We start from the raw sequence: 20,482 nt of genomic DNA on the forward strand, positions 1-20,482 counted from the left end.
GAATGAAGATAAGAAACCTGTTTGTTAAAAGATCTTCGATTAAGATATGTTTAATTTCAGGAAGCCAGATTTGTTACTAGCTCTCACTTTGCCCAATTTAAATTAGCCTGTGAGTCTGTGTCCCCAGTCCTCTTGATAGCTTTTCATTTTCTTTTTCAATTTCCAATTCAATTTTCACTCAGATTGCTTGAGGAAATAACAGTAGTGAAATAGAGAAACAAGAGTCAGGGGTCCTGAGTTCTAATTCTGGATTTCTCACTGTGAATAGTAAGGATCTTAATTTGGGGAGGCCTCAGTTTCCTCAGCTATGAATGAGAAAGTTTGACATGGTAATTTCTAAGTAAACTTCAGGCTCCAATATTTTATGAGTCTAATATAACATGATTTATAAAATATTAAGAAATAATGTATCTGGTAGTTTATGTATGTATATATATTTTTAAGTGTGTATGTTTGTCTATAGAGAGAGGTGGGTGGGTGGATGGATGGATGGATGGATGGATGGATTCTATTTAAAACTCACATTCAGTTGACCAAGAATGAGGGGTTTTTTTAGATATGATTAAGAATATTCTTCCAAATATCAGGAATGGCAGTAGATGCTATAGTTTTCACATATATTTACAAAAATGTCTGCTTTTGCCATTCTTTTTATAAATCAGCCACAATAGAACCTCTGTCTTAAGAATGTTTGCCTAGCCCCTGATGAAAATAATTTTTATTTTTACTTAAAAAAAAATAAAAAGTCTGGGGTGCCTGGGTGGCTCAGTCGTTAAGCATATGCCTTCAGCTCAGGTTATGATCCCAGTGTTCTGGGATCGAGCCCCGCGTTGGGCTCCCTGCTCGGCGGGAGGCCTGCTTCTCCCTCTCCCACTCCCCCTGCTGGTGTTGCCTCTCTCGCTGCCTCTCTGTCTGTCAAATAAATAAATAAAATCTTTAATAATTAATCAATTAATTAATTAAAAAAATAAAAAAAAATAAAAAGTCTGCCCTGACTCTCCTACCAAGTTCTCCTGACTGTTTCAGGATGGCCATGTTGTGTTGAATTTTATTTTCTCTGCTTTCAGAGCTGAGATTCACCTGAGGAAACCAAGCTCTGAATTTGGAAAATAAAGTTAAACTCTTTCTTTTAACAAACTAAGTTAAAGAGTATGAAAAACTTCCTAATATATTAATAGCTGTACTGCCTCATTTAAAGAAAAGAGGAGCAAGCAATTGATTTCTCAATTTCATATGGAAAATGGTACCTATGTCATGGAGGTTGTCTTCCTGTATTTAGTGCACTACTTTGTCCAAAGTAAATGCTCAAAACATGTTGTTGATGCTTAATACTACTGGGGTTCATTATGGGTTTGAAGGTTTGGGGGTTTTTTATGTTGAATTTATTTTGTTTTTTCATGTTTTTTTAATTAAACTTTTTGTGATAATTATTGAGTCACATGCAGTTGTAAGAATTATTACAGAGTTGTAAGAAATATTACACAGCTTTTACCCAGTTTCCACAATGGTAAAATCTTACAGAACTTGAGGACAATATCACAACTAGGATATTAACATTAATACAGTCAAGACACAAAATATTTCCATCACCCCAACAATCCCTCCTGTTGCCTTTTTACAGTCAAACCCACTTCCTTCCCATCTCCACCTCCTCCTTAACCCTGACAACCACAAATCTGTTCTCCATTTTTATAACTTTGTCATTTCAAGTATGTTATAGAAATGAAATCATACAGGGCACCTGGGTGGCTAAGTTGGTTAAGCATCTACCTTCAGCTCAGGTCATGATCCCAGGGTCCTGGGATGGAGCCCCACATTGGGCTCCCTGCTCAGCGGGGAGCCTGCTTCTCCCTCTGCCTGCTGCTCCATCTGCTTGTGCTTGCTCTCTCTCTCTCTCTCCATATCATATGAATAAAATGTTTAAAAAAAAATGAAATCATGCAGTCTATAACTTTTTGTAATAAGCCTTTTTTCTTTAACTCAGAATAATTCTCTGGAGATTCATCCAAGTTATTTTATATATTTATATATTTTTATATCTTACTCCTTTTTATTGCTCAGTAGTTTCCGTGTTGTGGACGTACCACAGTGTGTTTAACCCTCACCCATTGAAGGCCACCTGGGTTGTTTCCAGATTTTGGCCATTATGAACAAAGCTGCTATAAATGTTTCTGTGCCAGTTTTTATGTAAGCAGAAGTCTTCATTTCTCTAGGATAAATTCCTACGAGCGTGGTTGTTGGATTGTATGGTGGTTGGCTGTTTAGTTTTCTGGGTTTTTTTTTTTTTTTATGATTTTATTTATTTGAGAGAGAGAAGCACACAGGAGCAGAGGGAGAAGCAGATTCCCCACTACGCAGGGAGCCCCACGTGATGCTCCATCCCAGGACCCTGAGATCATGACAGAGTCCAATGCAGACGCTTAACTGACTGAGCCACCCAGGAGTCCCCGCATGTTCAGTTTTTAAAGAAACTGCCAAACTAGTTTCCATAGTGTCTATGTAACTACATTCTCATGTATACAATGTGTGAATGATCTAATTTCTCACTACCCTCTTCAGCATCTGGTGTTGTCATTTTTTGTTGTTGTTGGGGGGTGCATTCTGTTACATAGGTAGTAATATCTTATTGTGATTTTAGTTTGCATTTTCCTAATGGCTAATAATGCTGAACATCTTTTCATATACTTGTCACCAGTATGTCCTCTTTGGTGGAATGTCTCTTCATGTCTTTTTCCCATTTTCTACCTGAATTTCTTTTTACTGTTGAATTTTCACGGTTCTTTATATTTTCTAGATACTAGTCCTTTATTGAGTATGTGGTTTATAAATATTTTCTCCCTTTCTATAGTTTGTTTCCGCATCCTCTTAACAAGGTCTTTTGCAGAAGTTTTTAGTATTGATGAAGCCCACTTGATCACTTTTTCCTTTTATGGACCATGCTTTTGGTGTCAAGTCTGAGAATTCTTTTGTCTAGACTTAAATCCTAAAGTTTATCTCCTAGGTTTTTTTCCTAAGAGTTTTACAGTTTTATATTTTACATTTAAGTCTATGAGCCCTTTTGAGTTAATTTTTGCATAAGCTCTGCCAGATAATTCTAACATTCTATTATCTCCATGTTGACATATATTAATTGTCTTTTTTATTTCAGTTTGGGGTCTTCCTGGTTCTTGGTATGATAAGTGATTTTTAATTGAAGCCTGGACATTTTTATATTATAAGACTCTGGGTCTTAAGCCTTCTGTTTTTGCTGGCTTTATGTGATACCACTTGGCAGGGGAAGAGGAAGGTTGCTAACTCATTATGGACAGAGGTCGAAGTCCGTGTTCCCCATATTATCTTCACTAACACTGACCATTGGGCATGAAAGCACCGGCTCCTGATTTGGCTTTCTCTGAGGAAGGTATTAGGGCACTTCTGCACAGCTTTTTGAGCGTGGAAGTCTAAGCTCCCCACTTGGTGTGGGTGAGGCCAAAGTTTTTTGTAGTGTTCAACTGGAGTGAGCAGTTATTACCGAAAGTTCTATCTTGCTAGACTGCCCTTTACCTGATCCTTTAGCCAAAGAGAGTAGACCTTTGTTGTTTGTAATTGTCGTTTGTAATTGTTGGTGTAATTGGCCAGCTTCTTCAGCTCCAGGTGTGAGATACCGGAAGCAGAAAGAAAACCCAGAGACTACAGTACCATGTCCTTCCTGAGCTCCCAAGATCCCTGACCAGACTGCTCTCTTTTCTTTACCTTCAGACTCTTCTTCTGTTTGTTCTCTATGTAATAGTGAGGTTTGTAAAGGAGTACTTAGCAGAAGGAATAGATAAAAGTATATCTCCTCCATCTTCTCCAAAGCAGAAGAAAGTTCTCCTTCATTATGGTTTTGATGGCGACATTTTAACTGCTTCCTGGCAATAGAGCTCTAACATAGTTTTAAAATTAAAATAGCCCAGCAAACCTCAGAGCTGGTGCTGGCTGTGGATAAAGACTGTCTGGGGTCAGAAGCTAGAACACTTTTTCAGACTGCTTTGTATCCGGAGGCAGGGTTGTCAATGACAAATCTCTCTGGGGTATACATGGCCTTTAGGCTTTCAGGATGTAATGATCAATACAAACTAAGAGACTTGAAGGCAGTGAATCAGGTTTGCAGATGAAGTTGGGGGTAGGGCAGGCAGGATGTTCATCCATTGTTCTAAATTTTAGGAAAATCACCTAAAGAGAAACTTAGCCCAGCATAGCCATGTTGTACCTCCCCCGTTTTGGGAAAAACCAGACTCTCAAGGTATGTGGATTGAAATTTGCTGGGAAACATGCACTTGAATTATTTGGCTCCTTTGGTTTTATGCTGTAAGACATTTTTTTCAGGGTACTCAAGCAGATCTGGTTTGACTCCTCCTTTGCCACTTCATTACCTGCATGCTCTTGGGCAATTTATAAATATCTCTAAGCTTCTGTTCCTTTGTCTTTAAAACAGAAAATAGGGGCGCCTGGGTGGCTGTCATTAAGCGTCTGCCTTTGGCTCAGGGCGTGATCCCAGAGTCCTGGGATCCAGTCCACATCGGGCTCCCTGCTCAACAGGGAGTCTGCTTCTCCCTCTCCCTCTGTGCTATCTCTCTCTCCCCCAAATAAATAAATACAATCTTTTAAAAATAAAAAAAACAAATAAAGCAGAAAATAATTGGACCTCTCTCAAAGATAGTGTGAGGATTTCATCACATCTGTAAGGGTTTATTAAACAATATCAGTTTACTTCAGTCATTATTGTAGTAGCGACAATAGTCACAGTAGTGTTATTATGATTGCTGAATAATTATATTGTTGTTATAACTAGTTCTGTGGTGAGGAGCATGCGCTGGTCATTCACAGAGTCCGTCCTCTGTGGGCACTGAAGACTTAATTTCTTTACCATTTGCTCATGGAGAACAGGCTCTCTGAATAACAGGAGGTCTGTACGTGGTAGTCCTGCCTGTTCAGTCTTTGCAGGAAAAGTGCCCACAATAAGTGGACATCCTGGGGGTGAAAGCAGCTCCCACAGCGTGTCATGGTGAAGTGTTCCGGTACTCTTGCAAGTCCCGTGGCTGTCATTCTGCCTCCCCATAACGCTAACAGAGGGACTGGCTTCCGCTGCATCATAATTCTAGATAACAGTAGCCTTATTTTTACTATTTAAAGGAATTGTACTCTTTGTTCCTTTACCAACTGTTCTTTAAACTTTAAAATGCTCTCTCTTGCTAGAAAGAAAAAAAAACATTGTAATCGGTTCCTTTCAAAAATCTAATTGTACGTGGAAGCAGATTTAATACAGCAGCGTATATGGCCATTTGCTCACACCCTCAACTAATTGGATTCGAGAGTTCCTTACAATTTATAAAGGCTTCTTTCTCTGCCCATAATTTGGTTTATCCCCATTTATGGTGCAGGCGACTCAACTCAACATAGGCCATGTCTAAGAAAGATAGACTTGTCTGAACTTTTCATGTACTTCTGGTCAGGGGAAGGAGAGGGATGCAGAATTCTGTAAGAAATTTCTGGAAAGAATAGTGCATGTGTATAACAGAAGGTTTCATGAGGGCCGCTGGTGTAGCCATCTAATACCCTTGCTATTCACAATTATTGATAGAAATGCCCACTGTACTCAGTGTATACATAAAATGGATCCAAGCCACTGAGACACATAATATTTTAAAGGCAATGCGTATATGTAAATAACTCCCACACTGAAACAAAGCTAATCTTGGCCAAGGATGGTATTCATTTATTCTTTTTAGGCAATTGTTGAACCTTGGGTTTTCTTCAATTTTTTTTTTTTAAGATTGCATTTATTTATAAGAGAAAGCACAAGCCAGGGGAAGGGCAGAGGGAGAGGAAGAAGCAGACTCCCCGCTGAGCAGGGAGCCAGACGTGGCGCTCCATCCCAGGACCCTGAGATCATGACCTGAGCCAATGATAAATGCCCAACCAACTGAGCCAGCCAGGCACCCTTGGACACTTAAAATACTTTAAAAACAAAAAACAATTACATTATAGATGAAAAATATTTTAGTAAAATATTAGACATCTGAGCCTCTTTTTTTTGGGAATGTAGTTGACACACAATGTTATGTTAGTTTGAGGTGTACAGCTTAATGATTGGACAAGTTTATGCCTTATGCTGTGTTCACCCCAAGTGTTCCTACCATCTGTACTGTCACATTGCAGTTGAAGTATCACTGACTGTATTCCTTATGCTCTGCTTTTATTCCTGTGATTTACTTGTACCGTAACTGGAGGCCTGTATTTCCCTCTCTCCTTCATCCATTTTGTTCAGCCTTTTACTCCCCTCCCCTCTGGCAATCATCAGTTCTCTGTATTTATAGGTCTGATTCTGCTTTTTGTGTGTTTATTCATTTTTTAAAGAGTATTTGTGGGGCTCCTGGGTAGCGCAGTCGTTAAGCGTCTGCCTTCAGCTCAGGGCGTGATCCCAGTGTTCTGGGATCGAGCCCCACATCGGGCTCCTCTGCTGGGAGCTTGCTTCTTCCTCTCCACTCCCCCTGCTTGTGTTCCCTCTCTCACTGGCTGTCTCTCTCTCTGTCAAATAAATAAATAAAATCTTAAAAAAAAATCAAAAAGCATTTATTAAAAAAAAAAGTCTATTTGTGAGTGGAATCATTTGGTATTTCTCAGTCTGATTTTTTTCACTTAGCATAATACCCTCTTGGTCCATCCGTGTTGTTTCAAATGGCACGATACCATCTTTTATGGCTGCATAATATTCCATTGTGTATGTATACCACATTTTCCTTATCCATTTGTCAATTGATAGACCTGCAGGTTGCTTCTGTGTCTTGACTATTATAAATTGTAAATAATGCTGCAATAAACACAGGGGTATATATATCCTTTTGAGTTAGTGTTTTTGTTTTCTTTGGGAAAATACCCAGTAGTGGAGTTATTGGATCATATGGTATTTCTATTTTTAATTTTTTGAGTAATCTCCATACATTTTTCCACATGGCTGTACCAATGTACATTCCCACCAACAGTGCACGAGGATTCCTTTTTTCCCACATCTTCTCCAACACTTGTTGTTTCTTTTTTATTTTATCCATTCAAGCCAAGTGTGAGGTGATATCTCATTGTGGTTTTGATTTGCATTTTCATAAGGATAAGTGACGTTGAGCATCTTTTGGTGTGCCTGTTGGCCATCCATATGTCTTCTTTGCAAACATGTTTTTTCAGGTTCTCTGCCTGTTTTTAAATCACATTGTTTGGATTTTTTCTTTTCTTTTCTTTTTTTTTTTTTTGTGTTGAGTTGTGTTATTTATATATTTTGGATATTAATCCCTTATCAGATATATCATTTGCAAATATTTTCTTCCATTCAGTATGTTGTCTTTTTGTTTCATTGATGGTTTCCTTTGCTGTGCAAAAGCTTTTTATTTTTATATAGTCCCAATAGTTTATTTTTGCTTTGGTTTCCCTTGCCTTAGGAGATATACCTAGAAAGATGTTGCTATGGACAGTGGACATCCAGGCTTCTTAATGGGCTAAATGTGCTTAGAGTTCCTAAATAAATTAAGTGAGTACATAAAATGACATTGCAGAGTAGATGTTCGGATTAACAACACATCATAAATGTGCCAAAGATTAGATACCAGGATAAGTTGTTTGCAGTCTATACCAGATGTGACAAATATAGATAGTAACCTGGATTCAAAGAAGTGTTTCTGTGTACACTGACTGTAAATACATAATGAAAGTCTATTGTTTTTTTAATAATTTTTCTTATTACTAAATTATCGGAATAATTTGTAATTAATTCTTCTAACTTCAAGGTATGTCACTATTTACAGGATGGTATGCTTTAGGAATAAACATTTTAAGAATATTAATCTGGTAGCTATATTTGAGATGGTATAGCTCGGATGTAGAAAAACTAAGAGGTGAGAAATTAAATGGGTTTCTACTAAGTCAATTTGCATTTTTAAGTTGAGACTTAAGAGAGAGGTTAAAAAGTCAGATGTTGGTTATCAACTGATAGATTTTTATATACCTATTTATATTTGAAATATAACCTCAAACTCAGGTATATTTCCTCTATAAAATCAAGTCAGTCTGAACAGTAGGTAGAAGAACCAGAGTTACCGGGGTTCATATCCCAGCTTCACTATTTTCAAACTGTGAAACCTGGGATAAATAACTTAACCTTAACAGATCTTACTGTAAAATGAAGTTAATAGTGTCCACCCAACAAGCCTCTATTAAGGAATGAATTTGATAATATAATCAAAAATACCATAACTTACACATAGTGCTGTTCCATAAATGATAATGTTGTCATAATGTCTTTTTTAAGCTTTATTAAGATGTAGTTGACATTCAAAAAATTATACATATTTAAAGTATACAGCTGGTAAGTTTTGACATATGTATATACCTGTGAACCATCATCACAATCAAAATAAATAACATGTCCATCACCCTGAGAAGTTTCCTGTGCCCTCTTCTCTTTCCTCCCTTTTGCCCCCCATACGGCCTCATCCCTGGGCAACCACTGACCTGCTTTCTGTTACTACAGATAAGTTTGCATTTCTAGAATTTTATACGAACAGAATCATAAAGTACATAGTTACTGACAGGGTTGTTTTGGTGGGGGGTGGTGACATTTAGACTTCTTTCCCCCAGTATAATTATTTGAGTTTCTTCATTGTTGTTGTGTGTATCAATAGTTCATTCTTTTTTAATGCTGAATTGTGTTACATCATATGGATATACTACAGGTCGTTTGTCCATTCACCCTTTGGTGGACATTTGGGTTGTTTTTGGTTTGGGCTATTCTTTTCTATTCATATATTTTTGTTTTGTTTTGTTTTGTCACCATTAACACGATATCCTGACTCCCAGAACTTTATAATAAGTCTTTAAGTCACATAGTATAAGTCCTTCAACATTATTCTTTTTGAACAGTGTTTCGACTATTTCAAGCCCTTTACGATTCCATATGAATTTTAAAATCAGCTTGTCACTTTCTACCCCACAAAAGGCCTAATGTGATATTGATTGGGATTACCCTGAATCTGTATATCAGTTTGAGGAGAATTGACATCTTAACAATATTAAATCTCCCAATCCATGAACATAGTATTCTATTTATTTAGGTCTTCTTTAATTGTTCTCATCAGTGTTTCGTGATTTTCAGTGTGCAGCTCTTTTGCCATATATATCACCAAGTGCTTCCATGTTTCAGTGGTATTATAAATTATTTTAAGTTTCATTTTCCAATGACTCATTTCTCATATGTAGAAGTAAAATTGATTTTGGTATATTGATCTTGTATTCTGAGACATTGATTAATTCACTTAGGTAGTTCTGGTAGCTCATTATAGATTTGATAGCATTTTCTATGTACACAAATATATTGTCTGTGAATTAAGAGTTTTTTTTATTCCTTTCCAATGTATATTACTTTATTATTTGTTCTTGTTTTATTGCACTGGCTAGAACCTTCAGTATAATGTTGAATGGAAGTGGTGTACTGTTTAAGCTTTGGAATGTCTGAAAAGTCTTTATTTTGTCTTTCTTTTTGAAAGATTTTTGCTGGGTAACACAGTCTTGATTGATGGTTGTTTTTGTTCTTTCAGTGCTCCGTGGTCTTTTAGCTTGCATTATTTCTAATGAGAAATATCTCATCCTTACCTTTGTTCCTCTGTGTGTAATGTGTCTGTTTTTCACTGACTGTTGTTAATATTTTCTCTTTGCCTCTGGCTATTTTATTATAATGTACCTTTATGTGTGTTTTTCATGTTTCTTGTGCTTAGGAATTGTTGAAATTTTTTAATACATAAATTTATAGTTTTCAGAGAATCTCAAATTTTTCCCCTTACTTTTTCAGTTACTTTTTCTGTGCCCTCCTCTTTGAGATCTGCGATTACATATATATTCTGCTACTTGAAGTTGTTCTGTAGTTCACTGATGCTTTTTCTTTTATTTCCTTTTTTTTTTTTAATTTTGGAGAATTTCTACTGTCTTCAAGTTCAGTAATCTTTTCTTCTGCATATGTCTAATCTGCCATTAGTCCTATTAAGTAAATTTTCATCTCACATTATAATCTTCATCTCAATTTGGTCTTTTTGCTTTCTTTCATGTGTGAAATTAACATTTCCAAACTTTCCTATAGTCCCCTGAATATATAGACTATGGTAATAATAGTTACTTTAATGTCTTTTACTGCTAATTCTATTATTTATGTCATTTCTGGGTCTGTTTTTATTGATTTTTTTTCCTCCTTATTTGCATCATTATTTTTTCCTGCTTCTTTGAATGCCTAGTAATTTTTTATTGAATGCCAGACATTGTGAATTTTATGCTGTTGAAAATGGATTTTTTAAAGTCCTAGAAATATCTTTGAACTTTGCTCCAGAATGGGGTTAAATTTCTTAGGAACTATTTAATAGTTTCTTACCTTGCTTTTGAACTTTCTTAGGTAGGATCAGAGCAGCATTTATTCTATGTGTAATTTTTCCCTGCTACTGAGAAAAGTCTTTTTTAGTATTCTGATGCCCTAATATGGCAAGATCTTGCTGGTGAAAAAAAGATATTATTCCCAGTCTTGTGTGAGCAGCAGGTTGTGTTCTCTCATTCCTTTTGGCTTGTTACTTTTCCTAGCCTTGGATTGTTTCCTAACACACATGGGCTAAAATATGAATCATTGTGCCCTTAAATTTTCCATTTCTTGTGTTAAGTACCAAGATTTTCTTTGTTCATTAACAAAGTATTATGTTGAGCTTAGAAGATAGATTTCTGCTAGCCCTTACTTGTTAGTTTCTTAAATATTTGCCCCGCTAAGTGTGCAGAAACAATTCTTTGTCATACTTGTGTGTTACAAATGTTTATCCTCATGCAAGAAGTCAGCCTGCATCTTTGGTTACCCTGACCTGGTGATTAAGTAGCATCTCCAGGCCTCCCCTGGCAGCTGGAAGGGGTACATTTGACTTTCCTGACTTAGCTGCCTCTGTTGGAAAATCCCAGTTATGAAAGCTTTCAGTCCCTGATTTTGCACATGAGTCTATAGCCTTTTTCCATGTAAATGCAAAAAAACAAAAAAATCCCACCAATTCCTAATTAAAGTACATTTTTGTAAATTTACTGTCAGTTACCACTGACTGCTTCTCCTGTTGTGTTCATATTGTTTTAAATGTTACTGTTCTCATTAAAAATAGATAATTTTTTTGCTGAGCAAAAAAGGTTGCATTAGAACACAAATATTTTAAATTAGATGTACTTTGGGAAATGCAAGTGATAGCAATTTTATAGGTCTTCAGATCTATGGATGCTTTTTTTTCATTATCAATTTTTAAGAATGGATTTTTTAGGAGTCAATCACATAGCACCCAAGCAGAAAAGGATCACAATTAAGCTATTTTTAAAAGCTGTTTGAAACCAACATTGTAATATATGGCTTTCTCTGTGTCCTGCCAATCAGCAGACCAGCCCTCAGATGAGTTGGTGGAGATTGTGGGAATTCAAAAATGGAGCATAAGGTACAGGAAGAGCTTTGGAGTCACAAAGATATAAAGATAACTTCAGCTCTTCCACTATTTAGTGATGTGACTTTGGACAAGTCTTTTAGCCCACTGAGCATACAATTTATCGTCTTTAAATAAATACTAAACCCCCTACCTCATAGCACTGATAATGAGGTTCAAATAACATAATGAATAAAGGTATAGTAAATGCTCAGTAAATGACCTTACCTCCTTTAAGTGTGTAAAGTTAGTTTTCTAGTGAAAAGCTTCCAGCCAAGTTAAAAAAAAAAAATCTCCTAATTTGAAAATGCATATATACCAAGTAAATGGCATTCATCACAGGGAGGAATTTTGACTGTAATATTATGGTTAGTTTAGATTTAAAGACTTCGTAGAGTGACTTTAGATACTAGTGGGTTTTTTAAAGTATTCTATTTGAGGGCAGTTCAAAGTAAATTCCTGATGTTCATTTTTACTCTTAATAAAAAATACACCTTTTTTTTTTTTTAATTAGGGGGAGTTTGTTGCTTGTCTCCTGTCCTTATTACGACAAATGACAGATAGACATTATCAACAACTTCTTGATAGTTTCAATACAAAGGAAGAATTAAGGGTAAGTGACTTTTAAAAAAAATTTCCTACATCTTTCTAGCTTTCCTTGTTCTCATTCATCATTGTTAAGATACTTCCTTGACAGTTGTTTTACCTGGTTGTGTTAAATTCTAAGCTGTTTTTTCTCACCTTCATCCCCATGTCTGACTATCTATCTTGGCTCATTAAGATTTCAGCTACTCAAGCAAAGCAATTAACTTTTATTTTATACAAAGACATAGGATTTGAAATACCTGTCAGCAAAATCCAGTAAACTAAAATGGAATCACAGACCTAATGAGACAAAAGCAAATAGACTAACTCTAGTCAGGTGGGCTTAGAAGTATTGCCTTTATAGACGATCAGGGCGAATCTGTAAATACATTGGCTGATTTCATCCCTCTAAAACCACACTGAAGAGTTCTGGCTACAACGTTCTGACCAGAGAAGCAGAGTTGTATTTGATATTCTCTGTCAGCTACAGTCTAGTCAATACGCTGTGCCAGTGTGACAGGCTGACATTAAATAGAAAATATTGATGCCAGGTTGATAAAAATTCAATCTTTGCTGAGAGTAAGGGAGCCTCAGTGCTTCCTTCATGGTGTTCACTAAAACCTTAGAAGTTGATTGTCCTCAGTTGGAGGAATGACCTGTCATCTGTTCTTATTTACTTTTATTTCTCTTCATCTCTTGAGTTTTCCAGACACCTTCATATGTAAACCATCGTAATGGAAGGGGGTGCTTACATGCCGGTGGTGGAGAATTATAGGACAGTAGGAACAGTCGCGCTGCAACGTTTACATGACTGGAAGCCTTCACAGCACCTCAGGGGAAGACTTGTTAGATTTTTTTTTTTAATACAGATCATGTGCAGGAATCACTTATCTTTGATTTTTAACTGGAAGATGTTGTATGACCTCAGAAGAATCTTTCAGTTACCTTGGAGCAGTTGACAAGCTGAATCATGAAACAAAGAATAGGTTTGGGCGGATGTAATCTCTCTAGCAGAAAGTCATTTGACATAAACCCATGCCTAAAAATATGTTTTTCATGTTTACTTTCAATCTTGAGTTTAGAATTAAAGACAGATAAAAGGCCTTAGAAAATACCCACTCTACACACAGAAATCCATGTGGTTAGAAAGGAGGGTAATTGTGCAGTCATTAACTTTCTTCAGAAGTTGAATACGTAAAACAGTTAAGGAACTATTAGGTTTTATATAAGAAGTATTTGACTTCGTGTTTCAAAATTTCCCATAGGAAAGGCTACTTATTTTTACAGAGCCTGGGAATAAAAAAAGAGCAGAGAAGCATACTTTGAAAATCATGATTAATTTAATCTAAGTATTGAGTTTTATGCCTTACTCTTCACATTAATAATAATAAAGCAAATAGAAGTCATGAATGAAGTGTTTTATGTGGCCTTTCCTCATTTCAGTCAGCCACACACCTTTTCATGATTTCCCACTTCAAAATTACCTGGACCTTCAGGCCAGGAAAATTATTGAATGCTATTAATTACTTCATCTGTCCTTTAAGCGATATCGATTGAGAAATTCGGGCAACTACTGGTTTTGTTATGCAGCCAGGTACAAATTGTCCAGTCCCCCGTCCTGTCCAGGGGAGAAACGAGACAGGCAATAGGCATCGACCCCGCCGGTGGTGAGCCCCCAGGGTAAGCACATGGCGCTTTGGAGCATCTGGGAGTTGCAGCCAACGCAAACTCATGACCTGAGAAGTCCCCAAGGGAGGTCTCAGCTGGGAACTAAGAGATGAGTTAGGAGTGTGCTGGACTTTGGCCAGGACATTCAGATCTCTCAGCTAAATGATACCAGAATACGCTAACTGACTAAGCACTCTCTACACCACCTTTATAACAGTTACTCAAACCTGGAATGTTTTAGTTTCTTTGTGTGAATCCCCAACCCCTAAGTCCTGGATTATAAGCTCCTTGGTGTGTGAAGCTTTGGCTGATTCACTGCTGTATCCTCAGATCCCAGAATGTGCTCACCACATTGGAGGTACTCAAGAAACATCTGTTGAATGTTTGATAGAATATAGAGAATGAGGAAGACACATTTGTAAGACACAAGGCTGTGTGTGGGCTTTATTTTAAGGACATTTGGAAGCTGTGGAGCGTTTTAAGAAAGAAGGGAGAGCCATGATCCCATTTGAGTTAAGAAAAACCTGTCTGGTTGCACTATTGAAAATTAATTAGCCAAGGTCAAACAAGAGGCAGAAGCCCATAAAGGATCTGATGCAGTAGTCTGTGCTAGAGATGACTGTGGCCTGAAAGTGACATGAACACGATGGTAGTAGATTCTCGGGACATTTAGGAGGTTGCGTTGGCGGGTGCTGGTGACTGAATTTATAAAAGAGGTGAAAGAGAGAGAAGGGTTGAAGACGACTCCCAGGCTCTTTGACAACTGGCCAGGTGTTGGTGCCATTCACTGCATGGGGAACCCAGGAGGCGTGGATGTACAGGTTTGGGAGCAAACATAAATCCAGTTTCAGCTAGAGTTTGGTCACCTGAGGGACGTCAAAATGGAGATGTCTCATAGACACTGTCTGAAGTTCAGGAGAGAAAGCTGGGCTGCACATGTAGATTTGGAAATTTGTCATTGACATTGGGAGTAAATGTGAACATCCAAGGAGAGCGTGGAGTATGTAATTGAAGGGATCTGAATAGAATCCGAGCATTAAGGAGGAGGAAGTGTTGAACACTGCTTGCTACTGCAAGGAGGTGAGGTAAATTCCTAAAAGGGTCCTTTAATATTATTGATGAACTCAGCAATTTCAGTGCAGTGGTGCGGGCGGAAGCCAAGCCGTCACGAATTGAGGAATGAAAAAGAGAAAAAGACACAGTAGATGTATACCATGTTCCAAGAAAAAGAGGATAAGGTGTCTACAAAGGAGAACTTTGGATATCATAGGAACGTGTATAATGAAGGAGACTAAAGCACGTTTAAATAGTAACAATCAGATCTGTTAGAGGAGAAGCTGAGGTGTAAGGAAGAGGTGCACAGGGTGGTGAGCTTCCCTGAGAGGCGGCAGGGGGGGACAGAAGGAGTCCTGACTGGGAGGAAGATCACTTTGCCGGTGTAAGAATGGAAGGGGAGTAACTGGGTGAAGGCAAGCTAAAGGTCACTTATTTTATTAAAGGCTAATCAGTCATCTGGTTTTAATCAGTATTTTAAAAGTTCAGAGGTCATCTTTTAACAGATCAATTTTTCTTGTTCTTATTTTTCTTCAAAGCCAAATACCCCTGTTTATGCTACTGAAACCTACATTACAGGATCTTTCAAAGATGGTAACACTGGTCCAGGGTCCCTTATGCAAAGTCTTTAATAAATGTGTATTTTAGAAATTAGAAGCTTTTGACATTTCAGGAAGATGATGTGTACATACCATGTATGATACAGGACCTCTGGTACGATTTGGGATAGCCACTATAATTAAACATCTTAATGTTTCTGCAGTCAAAAAATATTCACTCTAAGTGGGATTAAATGAAAACGAAATAGTTCAGGTCAGGTTTTGCTTCCAAATAGATTATAAAACCAGAAGTTTTAGAATACTTTGAGATTTTCTTCTTGTAGTAAAGAAACTGAGGATCTCTAACAGCAAACACTCACATAAAACTCAGCACATGCGAGACATTGTTCTAAAAGATTGATTCATAGTAACTCGTTTAATCCTCAACCCCTTGAGGTAGGCACTATTATGATTTTATTACCGATGTCAATTATTTGACTCAACAGATGTCTGTTGAGCACCTTAGCTAGACATCAGGGATATCAAGACTAATACAACAATCTCTCTCAATGCTTTAATGTTATTAAGAACATCTAAATCATTAAGTTACAAAGGAGCGTGGCGTTTATGAGCAACAGTGACGGTGGCCGCCAGTAACAGAATGCCTCCTCCCCCCCCAGCCCCACTGCCGTGGGCCATGCCGGGCTAAGCACTTTTCCCCGCAGTGCCTCGTTTTATCCCCTGCTAACATCCCCCAAACTCCTTCCACCCCCGCAAGGAGGTAATCGAGAGGGCCTGGAATTCTATTAACATCTGAGCTCTTTGCTCAGGCAGCTAAACTCAGCTTTTTCTTCAACTTTAATGAATTTGTTAAACCAAAGTCTTTGCATTCAGATTGCATAAAATTTCATTTGTCAACTCAAAAAAAAAAGTAATAAGGCAGTTCCAGTCATGAAGTGGGAATAAAAGGCCACATTAATGGAAGGAGAGTTATTTGGGGTTTTTATATCTAATTTAGGTTAGAAATGGAATATATAATATATAAGGAAACTACATCTACAGAAAGGGACAGCTAAGTAAAGTGGTATTTAATGGAAAATTATTAACCGATACTGGGATTTGACACTAAAACTCCCATTTTACCAACTGGTTAAAAGTGAGAAAGTATGTCCCCCTCCCCTCCACACACATGTATTCTCATCCCCAGAGGCACTGTTGACACATAAGGTTGTATCCTCACAGAGCATTTTTTATGATGTATATACATACACGTATTTTTAATGGAATCCTACTATTCATATTAGTTGCACTTTTTCACACAATAATAGGTCATGAATATCGTAGAGCTCAGTGTATCATTTATTCCTCTGAATCACGCTACATGGATGCTAATAATGTCATTATTCCCCTTTTGCTGGGCATTCAGGATGTTTCTGATTTTTGCCAAGAGATAGGATACTGCAGGGAACATCATGACGCACGTCTCTAGGGACTTGGGCCCTTACTGCTGTAGAATGAATTCCTGGAAGTCGAACTATTGGATCGTGGGATATATATTTTTTCAATCTTCCTTGACACTGACCAATTATATGTTCAGATGTTCCAATTAATATTTTTCTTGTTCTTTATCCCTAGCATCAGTGCTTTTTTGCTTTCTTCTTACCAGTTCAAAGAAAGATTTGGCCTAGCATTTCACAGTGGTTCTCTAAATGAAAACAGATTTTGAAAGTACGGCGTTCCCATATCAACTAAGATTATTGGTGTTTTAACTCTATTCTTGCTTGAAGAATCAGGACGTCTCCGGGGTTACCATCAGAGTGGCTCCTGGCATTTTGAACAGTGTACCGTTTCTTCTCCTTGTCCGCAGGTGTTCTGCGTGAGTGGTGTCAGTCACAGTGTCAACAGAACTGTGGGGGAGCAAGGACCCAAGGGCTGGTGCTCTGCATTGTGTAGTCCTTTCCTTCTGTGGAACGTGGCAGTAATTTAGCAAAGACTAGGAAGTGTTAGAGAGGGTTTTTTTCCCCCTCTTTCTGTAGTAATGTTTTATTATACACCCACCTTCTGCTGAGGGCTGAAGTTTTGTCCATATCCATGGTATTTCTTGTACCTGGAGAGCAGCGAGTCTCCTGTTCTTTGTTGATTATGACTTTTCATAAAGAACTGTGGGGATCCTGCTTTAAGCATGAGATACTACCTGTTCTGGAAGTTAAGTGTGGCACTGTTACAGCCGTTTGTTGTCTCCCATCTTCTGGCCCGTAGCTTTGGAAAAATCATATCTGATCAAGTCACAGTCCAACTTGAAAACCCTAAGGACTTCACGTTACCTGCAGGACAAGATCCGGTCTCTGCCAAGTCATCCCTGTCCTCAGTCTACCTTCTACCCTCATTGTCCTCCAGCCTCTTCCAAACCCCTTTTACCATAGCCACTTAAAATTACTTGCGTATTCCTAGCCAACCATACAAACAGTTTTTCATTCCTCTGAATCATTTTTTTGTGTCTCCCTGAAATGCCTGTTCTACCATTACTCACTCGCTTGAATTGCTTAATTTTACCCCTATTCATCCCTCCCTGATTTCAGCTCATGCTATAAGATCGAGCTCAGGAATCACTTTCTTGACAAAGCGTTCGCAGAATACGGCGGCCCCCCGCCCCCACTCCCCCTACCCTCCATAACAGCACACAGCAGCGCCTTCTAAATGTCATTTCCTTGGATCCTTGATGACTGTGCTCTGTGAGAGTAGGGACCACATCTTTGTGTCCTAAGCACAGACCCTGGAACAATCTATCTCTGTTGAATGAAACAACCCTCTTAATAAATGTCTCCATTCCTCACAAACCATCTTTTTCTGTACAATTATTTCAACTTATAGCCTTTATTTCATTATAAAAAATAGTTCTCTAGCCCTCAAAGACTGAAGACCACTTGGGAGTTATCTTTGCATAATGTGCTTATATATTCAACTTTAAGGTTATGAATTTCAATGTGATAATAATTATTAACACCCTTTCATTGAATTCAGACCCCATACCAAGGGTGTTACACGTTTGAAATTTGTGGCAAAATTTTAAAATAATATTTGGCTGTACTTTAAATCATAAGTGAAGGAAATGTGTTCCTAGAAGGCTCTGTCCCTGCTCATTGCTTTTGACATAAGGAGACCGTGTCTTGGTCTGCTTACGTCATGATGCTTTCTTTTCTGGAGTTCTTAACTCATGTTTCATGATCTCAGAACTCCTCCTCCTGTGTCTCACTAATTCTGTTGCGTAAACTTCATTTCTGTCTTGTGCTATGCCGATACCACAGCATCCTGTGTAAACACAAAGCAATTTTTTGTATAGTGAGGAAATGAGCGTAAAACAAATTTAATCCTCTCACCCATGTTCCTGAAACCCCTCACTGCCGTACATGGCTCTCAGGATCAATTCCCACATTCCTTACCATGGGGCAGGAGTGAGGTTTATTTGCCTTTCATTGATCTTCCATCCCCATTTCTTGCCACTCCCCGTTGCGGTCCAGGCAACCCTGGGTTGTCTCTTGCCTTTAAGGCCTGCTGGTGCTCCTCCTTCTGTGTGGAATACCCGGTCCTCAGACTTGTCCTCATTTGCAGTGCATGCACAGATCTGTGTCGTTTTTAGATCAACATTCATCTCTCCTGCCAAACAGTATGCGCCGTGAAGGCAAGCATCCCATTCAACTTATGTTGAATGTCATGTCATACCACACTCACAGACACTCCATAAATAAAAGAATGTATCTTACCCCACTAGGTGTGCCCAGCATCTAACACGGTGCCTGGTATGTAATAAAGCACTCAGTATTTATGAATGAATAAATGTTAGTGATGAATCTTGTTTGGTTTGGGGTTTTTTTAATTTTTAATTTTTTAAATTAACATATAATGTATTATTTGCTTCAGGGGTACAGGTCTGTGATTCATCAGTCTTACACAGCACCCAGTGCTCACCATGACACATAACCTCCCCAATGTCCATCACACAGCCACCCCGCCCCCCCACCCCGCTCCACTCCAACAACCCTGTTTGTTTCCCAAGATTAAGAGTCTCTTATGGTTTGTCTCTGTCTCTCTGGTATCGTCTTGTTTCATTTTTTCCTCTCTTCCCCTATGAAAAAATTGTTCTTGCTTTCTTTTCTATTTGAGTGTGGGCCTTTTTATCGTTTTGGTTCTCACACGAACTTCCTTACTTGAACCTCTTGCCCTGCAGAAAAAGTGCTTCTGTAAAGTACAACCTCACTGTTCTTTTTTCTATTTTGAAACCCTGATTTGAATAAAACCAGTAATGCAGTTAAGCTACCATGTTGTGCTATTTGAAGTAAACAAACAAAGAAGAAACTGCTCCCAGGCTACCAATGTTAAAATAGTGGCGTATGAAACACTTATTTCTTGCTATCCAAACAGGAATATTATGATAGCAGTGTTCTTTTTTTAAATTATGGGAAAGATCTGTTAGTTACGTGTGCAAAATAATTTCATATATATGCAAATCACACATTCAGTGCAATGATCACAGCTGAAAAGTACCTAGGGCAGACCGGGAAACAGCAGCGGATTTGGGGAGGACAGGCAGCGGGATGTGGAAGAATCTGGCATTCAGGTATTAGTGCTTGAAAATACTGGAGCTGAGTTTGAAACTGTTGCGTGGCAGCTGACGGTAAATCCTTGCTGAGCTCAGTCACATGGGAGTGCCCCAGGGGAAGGTGTTTCTGTTACCCTCTGATGAAACAGTAGCCTACAGTTGGGAACTAAGAAAAGATGTTTGTCTGTTCCGTGAATAGGTAAATGATCATGTTACTTTTTCAAAATCACCTCTAACTACAAGGGACCTTAAAGCCCCGCATTTTCTGAGGATGAGAGCTCAGTTCCAGAGAGGTTAAATGAGCTGCCGAGGTCGTTGAGCGGGGTCATGGCAGAGCCAGGATTAAAATCTTCCGATTTTCACTGGAGTGGTTTTTCATTTTCATTGTAAGATTGCCGCAGTGTGTTGGTTTCTATAAAGGTTGATGAAGCTTGCATGGATACTCCAGAAAGCTATTTGAGACACTAAAAAGTTTTCTTAGGGGAAGCAAAGACTTATGTCACTACTCGGGCATTGGTGCGGTGTCGCATGCTACCACAACTTTTATTTTGTGA

At 38.2% G+C, this 20,482-nt stretch overlaps 1 protein-coding gene across 1 annotated transcript in view; it reads left to right on the forward strand.

Annotated features, from left to right (window-relative positions):
- DOCK4 (dedicator of cytokinesis 4) overlaps positions 1 to 20,482 on the forward strand; it is a 409,266-nt gene that overhangs the window by 302,698 nt on the left and 86,086 nt on the right. Inside the window, exon 26 of the mRNA XM_040644086.1 lies at positions 12,001 to 12,099. Within this exon, the coding sequence (XP_040500020.1) occupies positions 12,001 to 12,099 (99 nt within the window). The remainder of the gene's footprint in view (positions 1 to 12,000; positions 12,100 to 20,482) is intronic.

The sequence above is a fragment of the Ursus maritimus genome, unplaced genomic scaffold (assembly GCF_017311325.1).
Source record: "Ursus maritimus isolate PB19 unplaced genomic scaffold, ASM1731132v1 scaffold_3, whole genome shotgun sequence".
NCBI lineage: Eukaryota > Metazoa > Chordata > Mammalia > Carnivora > Ursidae > Ursus > Ursus maritimus.